Source organism: Watersipora subatra, chromosome 2, assembly GCF_963576615.1.
Source record: "Watersipora subatra chromosome 2, tzWatSuba1.1, whole genome shotgun sequence".
Classification (NCBI taxonomy): Eukaryota; Metazoa; Bryozoa; class Gymnolaemata; order Cheilostomatida; family Watersiporidae; genus Watersipora; species Watersipora subatra.
The window spans coordinates 4,077,344-4,089,012 of NC_088709.1; the positions used below are offsets into that span (position 1 = coordinate 4,077,344).

An 11,669-nucleotide genomic window follows, 5' to 3' on the forward strand; every position below is an offset into this window, starting at 1 on the left:
CAATGTCCAGGATAGAGAAATGAGCTATCTGTGGATACAAAGGTCGTTACACTCCAGTTCGCAATTTTATCTAGTGCTAACATATATCTAATATTCGTAGTATGAACAGGTCCCTCGGACACCCATCTTATACAGAGCTGGCTCTAAGGCTCCTAGATGACTAGTTTAGTTTTGTGTAAACATCCTGATAATCATAACCAGTAGAACTGATGTTGTTGTTTACTTGCAGTTCTGTTGCAAGAATTGAAATACTTGCGAAAGGTCTTGTTGAGTTAGCAGGATTTCAGTCATTAGCTGTAACACTGCAAAGCCATGATATTCTTAAAATAAGGTTATTGTGGTGTCAAACGATATTGTGGCGCAATATCGCTATGTATGTTTTTGATACAATGAACGCTTTTTTTTGACTGATTGACCATTTAAATGAAGACAATAGAATAGCTAAGCTTTAAAAAACCAGGAGACCTGTCTACTTCATTTTCTCATCTCTATCACATATTATGATGTATTGGCTATTGATGTTCTGAGCTAAGAGTTCTGAAAGCTTTAATATTAACGACCGAAGAATGTGAACCTAAATCGACAAATGATGTCATGCGAGATGCAAAATTATTTGAATGCATTTTCTCATAAGGTGTCGGTTAAGGAGTTTTTAACTCAGTCTGAACTTGAAGTAATATAAAAATGCCCAACCCTCCTTTATATCATTAGCTCACCGATTATTTATTGTAAAAAATCATGTACATATTATATTAGAACACTCACTGGATATCAAAAGCTGAAAGAAAATTGCAAGCTCTCAAAAGTTTGAATTGTTTCACTTGAAGACCTTTTACTTGTTTATTATGTTCTTCAAAGTATGTAAACTAACATTACACGCTAACCAAATTAACATATAGAAACTTTCATAAGCGCAATAAAATTTTTGATACACTTGCAGAAAAAACAAAAAGGGCATAATGATAAAACGTAAATGTATATAGCACATTAATTGTAGATTGATACATCTATGAAAAAGTTCTGTGCATCTACAGAGCAACATTACCATTTTCGTAAATGTTATAAGCTTTTTACAAGTCAAAAATCTGCTATACAAACATTCTTTGACAATAGCTTTATATTAAACCTGGCGATACTTATTGATGAAAAGCTGACAACTCATAGTTTAAACTTTCAAGCATACAGAATAAGCATCATGTACATATAGATTCAAGAAGATTTAGATGCGCAAAAAGGAAAGCTAATCATTTGAATTGACTTAATGATCAAGTTTAACTGAAAACATGTGTATATAAAGGCTTAGACTGTTTTACCAATTGCTTACTCAGTATTCTTTTTACAGACCGGCTCTTCAATAATCTCACTAAAATACACATTATATTGAACTTTGTTGTCGTAATTTTAATTATAGGGAAAGTAACTTTTATTTTGACTAAACCTCCATCGTGTTTGGTCTAGTATTTTTTACATCGAGCAGGTGTAAGCAATTTTACAATTTTATATCCAAAGCGATAACTAAACACTTGTGGTTACTAAGGTGATCTTGTGTTCAATGGGGTGGTCTTCCATTCACTAGGATGATCTTGTGTTTACTGGGGTGATATTGTGTTCACTGGGGTGATATTGTGTTCACTGGGGTGATATTGTGTTCACTGGAATGATCTTGTGTTCAATGGGGGTGATCTTGTGTTCACTGGAATGATCCTTTGTTCACTGGGAATTATATTGTCCTCACTGGGGTGATATTGTCTTCACTGGCGTATTTTTGTGTTCACTGGGCTGATATAGTGCTCACTGGGGTGATATTGCGCTACCTGGGGTTTTCTTGTGTTCACAGGGGTGATATTATCTTCACTGGGGTGTTTTTGTGATGCCAGAAGAAGCTGCTGCAATGACTGATGACATGACTAAAGCTGTAAGTCGAGAGGTTTGTTTTTAAGACCAACAATAATAACAATATAATAGCTGAAAAGTTGCCATACTTTTTCAGATTTTCATTTATTTTCATTAAGTCGTTTTTAGCTAGCATCACAGAAAGCCCTACGACTATGTTACATTTCTCTTAAGCTTGTCATCTAGATGTTAGTCATTGAGACATTCATAGCTCTAGTCTGCAGTTCAACTACTCCTATCTCTTATTTATAGAGTACACATGGTACAGCTGCCTCAGTTTGTTAGCTGGGCTGTTCATACTTCAGAATGTAGCAGTCATCCTATGTAAGCCACAGCTGTATAATGCTCATACTTAATTTTTATTCAAATTGATTAGTTGTTGGTTGCTTTGTTCTTTTTCATTACCTTAGATTTAATATTTGCTTGGAAGTTTTCCAAAAAAATGACTAGAGAAGACAACTACCAATGAATGGATATTTCCAACAGCAGCATGTTGGGCAATTTTCTGTGAGTGAATCTAGTGCTAACACTACTTTGTTAAAGTTTTATAAAGTGTGCTCTGCATGTGCTAATAAGTAAGCAATTGTAGCCTAAGCTTGAGAAAAAGTGACACATTATTACATACCTGCGAGCAGTGCATATATTTTATCAGTATCAGCAACCAATTACTGGCTAATACAACATAACCATAGCCAGTCTTTGTTAGGTGTCGATAGTTGCTTGTGTAGGCTATGAACCTACTGAATAAAAAGAAATACTACGACCTTCAGTAAGAAAACACAATTCTATGCTCAAGAAGCTTGTCAGGTGCGGAATTTCGCAGGTCAACCAGCCGTTTAGTAAGTGAGCAAAGAAATGAAAAAGAGAAAGAAGAGAGAAAATTGAGGGAGAGAGAAAGATGAAAAGAGAGAAAGGGATAGAGAGGAGAAGAGAGCCAGGGAGAAGACAAGAGATGGTGAGAGGGGAGGAGTAAAGGAAAAGAAGGAGAAAGGCCGAAAGAGAGGCAAAAAATGAGAGAGAGACGGAGAGAGGGAAAGAGTGAAACAGAAATGGAGGAAAGAGATAGAGGAGAGAAAGAGAGAGAGAAAAAGGGAGGGAGAAAAAGTCTTTTGAAGAGATGAAACTCAATGGCAAGTAGCTACAAGTTGAGGAAGTGGCCGCATGCAAAATAACAAGCCTGTGTTCATCCAAACACGCACACTACTCTTGTTCACTACTAATTACCAGATCATCCTTTAATATGGTTTTGTGCCTTTTACAACCTTTCTCTGGCCATGTGATAGTTCATGCAGTTTTTAGCATCTTCTAGCTAGCCATATATCACACTACAGTAGACTATCTATAGCGAATACAAGTATGTGTTCATAAAACACTTCATCTAGTCATAAAATCATTTCGTTATACATGTGTAACGAGTCTGGTCATCATCAGTCATCTAGGTTGGTGACTTGTTTTACATGGCCCGAGGAAAAGGCTCAATGACTCCTATGAATATTATGCTCAAAGAACAATGAGTGCACAACTACTAGTATGCCTGTTATACTGGGAGAAACAATGCATTGTAGCGTACATACTGTAACTGTTAGTTGATATTTTGTCTAACCATGCCAAATAATGATTGGTATGTCCTGCTCTAAAATTCTCATAGACATACACTGAGTATTAGGGAGATCTGACGCTACAAATATGTGGCAGGGAATCAAGAGACTGATACGACAGTACCTGTGTCTAAGGCAAATTAGGTGCTGCCATATATCCACCCATATAGTCAGACACTAAACCCTACAGTCTCCAGCGGTCATTGATATTATCTAATTTCAATTAACTATCAAGGCTGCTGCAATATGAATCATGCAATCCGTATACACAAGCCGAGCCTTTACCTCGCATTATTGCCCCTGGTCATAGCAAGTATCACCTCCATAATACTACACGTCAGAAAACATAGCAGTAAAAAGACATGTATGCGATTTATAGACTGTTCGCATTAAAAAAGAAATAGAATCACTGTTGATATTGCTATGTCAATATGTAGTCCGTCTCTTCAATTACAAATCCCTCTCAGCTCATAGTTTTACGCTCAGACAAGCAATATTAGCTAGGCGCAGTAGGAGCTTACAAGGGATGCATTTCATTATGTGATTGGATGAAAGCGGTATATACTTCCATATATAGCAGGCTCATTAAATCCTTCACACCGCAAACAGCCTCGGTGCACACGTCTGCTCTCGGCTTACGGAGAGAATAGTTCATTAGATTTGTGGATCTAAGTAAAAGTGACTCCACAGTAAGTTTTCTATCTATTATATATATTCAATGTTTCTTAGAAAAAGGTTTTTAACTGTAGATGGTAGTTTATCGTATGATAACAGGGTGGGAGAACAAATTTAAATCATGTATGATTATATGTAGCGCACAATAACGGATGTTTCTCATGAATATGTGTAAGAGATATTGCACTTGTGTTGTTTATTCACAATACATTCACTTTTCTTTTTATAAATCGTTAGGAATTGGACTATTTGCGGTGACTGTTGTACTCTCTGTATTGATAATGTAAACGTAGAATACACAACTCAGCATCATAAGACAACTTTTGAAAGGAAAAAGCAAAAACTTTCTAACAATAGTTGATAATGACTATAGAGAAAATTTTCATATGCACTCAGTTTGAGGGTTGACTTTGAGCTTTGAGTTGTTTGATATAGAGAACTTTATTTTAGAAGTAACTTTTGCTGTTTCAGCCATCACATTTTTTGAGATTTTGCTTATCGTGTCTTATGCTACACGCAATGAAGTTTTGTAAAGCGAGTGTATATCATGTGAATACTATATGCATATAATTCATCATTGTAAATAAACTGGCTTGGCATCATGACCAGCATAATAGAATATACAAAAATAATAAGAGAAATGTATTTGGTTTTATGAGATTATGGTTGGATATCCTAGTAGTATACAGCTAGTATTTCTGACACTCCTGCTATGAAGAACAACAGGAAAAAACTTGAAAGTGAATTAGCATCTGACCTTTTCATAATGAAAATAAGCAATTAATGATTGGAGTCACTACTACCACAAAGAACTTAAATGCTAATGTTTACCTTGCAGCTTTTTCCATGGATGGTTCTCGCAGGCCCTAGCACAAACCAATATACACCTATGAGTCACAATATTACTAGTGCCACAGTGCTCATATCCTAGAAGTAAAGTTTTAACAGTACCAGTATTGTAAAGATAAAGCGTAACAGCCCCAAAAGTAATATTCTAACAATTCTAATTGTGCCAGTAAGACCTTGTGAGGTGGTTTATGAATCGTAATTGGGTGTTTGTTAGAGCTAGTGGAGCACTGGTGGGTTGATTCTTGCAACAATAGCATCAAGGGTGACAAGAATAAGTTCGCGCATTAAACCATAACTGCCACGAACAACTTTTATCGTATTTACTAGGTAAATCAGACATGCTGATTCCGATTTTGTAATCAAAATAAAGATTAGGCCACTAACTTTCAGAGTAATAAAGGATTTTTTATAGCGTTTTAATATCGGTCTCGAAAACAACACGATCGGCATAACAAGCTCCGCCCATAAATACTTGACGTAACCTAGCTTTTTAGGAACAGAAATTACGTAGAGATGTTTAGACCGATTTAGAATAATAGAGATGGGTGTTTTAAAATCTATTAATATCTAAATCCAGCTTTAAAAATAATATCAGTCTTTTCTGAAAGGTAGATGAGCTATTTAGCATTGCATATTTAAAAAGCGCGATAACAACGCTAGCTCGTGATAAAGCCGCGCTTTTTGAGCTCGTTTTTCTCGGCGTCCAGCCCATTTAAACATCATGTAACAAGCTGCGAGCAATTTTAAATAGTTTATATCCCTTTCATAAAAAACTGAAATTATTTTACAGGCTGGATTTAGATAATAATGGGTTTTAAGACACCCATCTCTATTATTCTAAATCGGACTAAACTTTCCTAACTTCCGTTTCTGAAAAAGCTAGGTTTCGTCACATATTTATGGGCGGAGCTTGTAATGCCGATTGTGTTGTTTTCGTAACGGATATTGAAATGCTTTAAAAAAGCCTAAATGACTTTGAAGGTTAGTGGACTAATCTTTATTTTGAGTACAAAATTGGAATCAGCGTGTCTGATTTACCTAGTAAATACAATAAAAGTTGTTCGTGACAGTTATGGTTTAACATGTGTTGCCAACTCTAAGTTATTACCAAGCTAACAGTACCTTTAAACAACTAAGAAAGTTAAAGAACAAAAATGGTTAGGTGTTTGCTCCATTTTCATATTGACTTAATTTTTAAAATGCATAGAGAAGCCAACTACATGAATAGCTGAAAAAATAGATCGGAGAGTTGGGCTATTTATAATAGATTGATTACAATTATTAGGGAAGAGCAAATCTATGTTGTACAACCACACGATAGCTATTGATGTTTATTGATGTTTATATTTTTATTCAAGCTGTTGCTTTTTTGGCCAAAAAACTCGCGTCATTATGCTGTCACCTCCTGTGTGTGTAATTTAAGACCTGCCACATTTCGGCGTTACCAAAATTATTAATTTTTAGAAAATCTAGCGGGATATGTAACTGCAATTTTACTGGTTGCATTTTTCAAGCAAAATTCCATGCGCAACTAAATACATACATATATTTACTGTAGTTATTTAAGAATTACTATAACAAACGTCAACCTATTTAGTGACGTTTCTTAGTGCATTAAATAGATTTAAGCGCATTTAAAACAAATTAAAAGCACAGCAAACTTCTTCAGTAATAAAAACAACTTTGCCTGGGATGGATCGTATCACTACTGTTGAACAAATGTTGGTTTTACAAAACTGCTCAATTACTTAGTCGAAAGAAAAATTGAAAGGATTTGGCATTCCTCGATTTATGAATAACGCCAACATACATAAAACAATGTTATTATGTTCTATGAACTAATCTATCTATGAACTAATCTATTTATGAACTTCTGAAACTAATATTGCAGAATGTTCTCAGCTGCAGGAATTCAGCAGAGCTAATAAGTCATGATTGACCTTCACTACTTTCACAGGAATTCTTGAATGCTTTGATATTTGAAAGAAATGACATCAGTAGGAATTGTCCCCCTCCACATAATTGTTTCAGTTACATTCTCTCATTCTATAGATCATACTGCTGCAAAGGTTTAGTTATTCGTAGTATATAGATAAACTTCACTTGGGAGTAAACCCGAGTGTCCTTAACCTAACAAAAAACTCCGCTAGTCAGGTCATATTAGTAAATGATGCCATCAACCTAAGCAGCTCTAACAAATGTGGTATCTTGTTGGTCAATTCATTATTTTGCATGAAGTTTGCTGATGAAGTCAGACCCATTGTTTTTTTATTCAGTAGACCACTGGTAGAGCATTGATACAGTAGACCTTTCTTTATGTCGTAGCTTTATAAGGAAGTGACAGGGTCATGTTTATACAAATTTAATTTAGAATTAGTTTGTAAAAACTCATTTTGTGCAGGTTGTTCTATAGTGAAACTACCAAAATTACAACTACCATCATGCATCTAGTAATTTTACATATATATGATCCTTCAGACATAATTGCAACATTTATGCTTGCATTATTTGATTTATGGCGCAAGTTTCAGCAAACTAAACAGCCACTACCAGGTCAACATTATCCGGGAATATTAATATATAATTTTGAAAAATTGAACGCTATACATAAGCCTAGTAGTCTACCTGTGTCCAGAAGCAGAGCGTGTAAAAAACAATGAAGGATTAGGTGGTTGCTGCTTTAATTACCAGAGACAGACTGGCTGGTATAAGTTTTCATGAAGCAAAGCAAACAAAGGGTTCATGTTTGTTTATGCCTGCGCACTTAACTAGCAATTAATTATCTACATCATTGAAGATTACCGGCTTCTTTTTTGTTCCCTTGCAAATATTTTGATTACTACTAATTATGAAAAGCAGCAATAAAATAATTAAGTTATGTTTTTTCTTTGCAAAAATAATTGCCTCTGCAATAGCCTAGCGCACCGAAGAGCTTTATTCATAGGTAATATTTGTAGATACGACAGTTCAGCCTGATGAATAAACATGAGTACATGAACTTTAAATGTCTGGTCAGGAAAAAAGATAAGCAGCCTTTTTTACGAAGTTATTTTTTTTAGTTCTTTATAAAGTAACATTGAAATGGGAGCTAATCGCGGCATATTATAATGCAATATTTACAGCAGTTTCGATGTCTGCTAGCAATGTGCATGCTATACCTCACTTGTTAGCTTTGGCATTAACAGAGAAGCAAGTGCAGTGACGTAAACAAAGCTTCGCACGTTTTAAATTATAGATTCTTATCCTATGTAATCCATTATGAACTGATGCTCGGAGTTCAACATAGCAGCTGGAAGTCACTATTCACGCAAAGGCATGTGAAACCTGTTGTCATGATGAGTAATCACAAGTACTGAAACAATGATATCTGAAAGATGATTGTGAACCAAAATGGAAGGAAGGGGTGTTCTATCTTACGCTTTTGCTTTACAGTCATAAATAGTATTGTTTCTAGACAAAACTGGTTAATAACAAACTATTATGGAGGTGTAAAAGCAGATTAATGATTTCCTCAATGCAATTAGATAGTCCTGCCACAATATAGCATAATGACATCAAATACAGATATATATCTATACATACACGCATTGAGAGAGCAGCCCTGTAATTAATAGCAAATGGCTGACAGGCAATGAGCGCATCCTGCTATGGGTTTGATATTCATAGCTATAGCATTTATGAGAGGCTATTGAGGACATACATGCCGTGGACACTGTTATGCAAATGCGACCAGGTGATAACTCCGTTACTGGTAGTTTTACAACTATATTCCTAAGAAGTCAGTGTGTAGCATTTATAATACTTGTCAACACCAAATTTCATTGTATTAAGTAGTAGAGTAATGAAAACCAACCTCAAAGGTATAAATATCCTCATGATGCTTCAGCCTTTTATTTTGACCGTCTACAGCAAATTTGTGTACTAAGTTGAATTCGCATTTTCAATGTTTCTCTATGCCCAATTTGATTTGTTTGCTCCAACTGCGTCTCTTTGATGCCTCAAACTACATCCTTGTTCAAGGTGGTAACGGCAAAAGTACCTCGCCACAACTGCTCGTGTCTCACTGAGATAAGTCTTGAGAGCAAGAAAACCCCGCAACTATCCCCAAGTAGAATGGAGTGATCATAGTATTATTGAGTATTATTGAGTGAGTTTATTTGAAATGTGTGTTAGCGTTACAGTTTATGTAAAGAGATTAGCTTATATATTTGTTTGCAGTGATGGAAGACCATGAACAAGAACCGGCAACAGAAATAGCTACAGAAGAGAGCACAGATGTCATTGAGCAAGCTGCTTCCTCTGACGAGCCTAAAAAATCTGTCAAATTTGAAACAAACGAACTCTCTTTCGATGAAGCACAAGCTGAAATAGATGCCATCAAGGCAAGGGCTGGTCAAGCACGAGAAAATTTAAAGCCATCCACGACGGCCAGTTCTTACAAATCTTCGTACTCTCCTTACAGCCTATCTTCATTAGAAGATGATGTGCCAAAAAGCAAAAATATGCTCTCTCATCTCAACAGCAACAGTGCGATGATCAGCTACAAGGTGACAACAGCTCGAAATCTTGTTCAGAAGCAGGAAGCGCTGCTCCGAAACCTAAAAACGATGAGAGAAAACATGGAAAGATCTTCTGTAGAAATCAGCCGAGCCTCCGACTACCTCAGCCCTGTTCGAGTCCCTGCAAGGGGCTACTTCGAGAAAAGAGCAGAATCTGCACCATTCATTAGCAGACGTCAGGTGCGAGAGGTTTCACCAGCCTTTTCTGCTCAGTATAGCATAGAGGCACCAGAAAGAGTCTCATCAAAAGCTTCTAGTCCTACCCCTGTTTCATTTTCTACTCGTATTTCCTCTTTACCTACCCCAATTTCTTCTAGCGACTATCAACCAGATGCAGATTTTGAGAAAGAGATTGCAGCTCTTAGAAAACGAGTATCTGATTTGAGTAGCAAAGCCAATGAGCCAATCAGACCTAGGTACAGCAGCTTTGATTATGAAATGGCTCTTGGCGCGTCTGTACCTGAAATACATACAGTGGACATAAACGCCTTATCAGAACCAAAGCTTGAGGTAAAGAATGCCAGAACCCCCAAGTATGTTCCTAAAACCCACCACATAAGCAAACCAGACCTGTCTTCGAGAGCTGTGCTAAGCAACACGCATGCCTCAAATGAGAATGGAATGAATGACAACTACCTGCACAGCACTTATACAAACTATTTGATGGAATCTCTTAAAGATCTTGACACCTACCCCGCCAGCACGTCTTTAGAATCTCACGAACTGTATACCGACCCTTTAGCTGCAACTGCTACCAGCTATCCTCTTGCCTTCTAGATCATGCATAATCCTCTAGACGTTACCTTTTCTAATGTAGAAAGTAGTTAAACACTAACGCTAGTTAATCCCTGAACTTTACACTCAACTAACTGAAAGTACAGTCATGCAATCGATGATCACAAGACATCTCACCAACAGACCATTAGACGAACATTGAGTATAGTATTTCTTTTTCCGTTTGCTAGCACGATGTGCCCTACTTCATCTTTCGACGTGTTACCTGGCAAAGCATATATGATTAACGTGAGTTTCTGTCTCTGTCCACATTTTCTCTGTTTGCTTTCAGTGTTCCCTAATGTCGACTCACACTTTCATACTCTTTAACTGTTCTGTTAAGGTTACCAATGCGTTTTAAGATCCAGCATCGCAAGTTGACATTCACAAGACTAGTGAGTAACTCTTTGCTCAGCGAGATCTTTAAAACTAGGGGTGTAAATAGCCACTCTTTATGCTTGTAGCCGAGCATGTCAGAAGCTGAAGTTCAGTGATCGTTGCTGGCAAGGCTTGGTAGAAGAAAAACTGATACTGCGATACAATCTAGCGTGACACGTCTTGTCGGTTGCTAATAATACCAGACTTTAACTTACCAACTGTAAATAAGGATAATTTAGGGTGATGCTTTTTACACTAGCTGGTACACAATGCTTCCATTAAGAGCTTCTGTGCCTTTTGTTTCATATTATCAAAACAGCTTCGCCCCATTTCGATGTCGTAAATAAATCAAATTGATGAAAAGTTGAATGTTAGTTAGGAAAAGTAGACCATTAGCTGTCCTTTTTGTAGTTTCATCACCAAATTAAACACTTCGCTGGTTATGAAGTATAAAACACTTTTGTGTAAAAGCGATTCATTATTGTCCAATAATGTTTATGCTACTTGTCTATATGCAATATATGTTTGGATAAATCACAGCTTATGCAGGAAACCTTGCACTCATTAATGTGATAACGCATTGCAGTTAATACTTTAGTAGTGCATTGCAAGAGTTACTAGCTATAACCACGATATCACTTAGCTAGGAAGAAGTTTGAGGCTTTCAGCTATTAGCTTTTAATAGCTACAATACTGATGAAACTATGAAGAGGCAATCGAGCACTGAAATGCTAAACGCTTATTCGATATGCTGTATATTTACGCAGAGAACATCAACAATAAATAATATTTTTTAAACTGTATAGGTGGTAGGTGAAATGTTGAAGACTTAACACTTAAAAAGTAGGATGTAAGTTTTAGGCTACCACTTGATAGAGACATAAACCGACATATTTAGAGACATTTCATTTGATTCTCGTATAACTAGTCTTTTTCAACAAAA

At 36.3% G+C, this 11,669-nt stretch overlaps 1 protein-coding gene across 2 annotated transcripts; it reads left to right on the plus strand.

The window, feature by feature from the left end:
• Positions 1–4,090: 4,090 nt before the first annotated feature.
• On the plus strand, positions 4,091–11,265 carry LOC137387230 (uncharacterized). Of its 2 annotated transcripts, XR_010977883.1 has the most exons (3): positions 4,091–4,180; positions 9,234–10,597; positions 10,813–11,265. XR_010977883.1 is itself a non-coding variant. In XM_068073572.1 (2 exons), coding segments are annotated over exons 1-2 (1,119 nt in total). In that variant the 5' UTR covers positions 4,091–4,179; the 3' UTR covers positions 10,352–11,265. The 2 variants fall into 2 exon arrangements, 1 of the variants encoding a protein (XP_067929673.1); XM_068073572.1 differs by having other exon boundaries at positions 9,234–11,265.
• Positions 11,266–11,669: the final 404 nt, after the last annotated feature.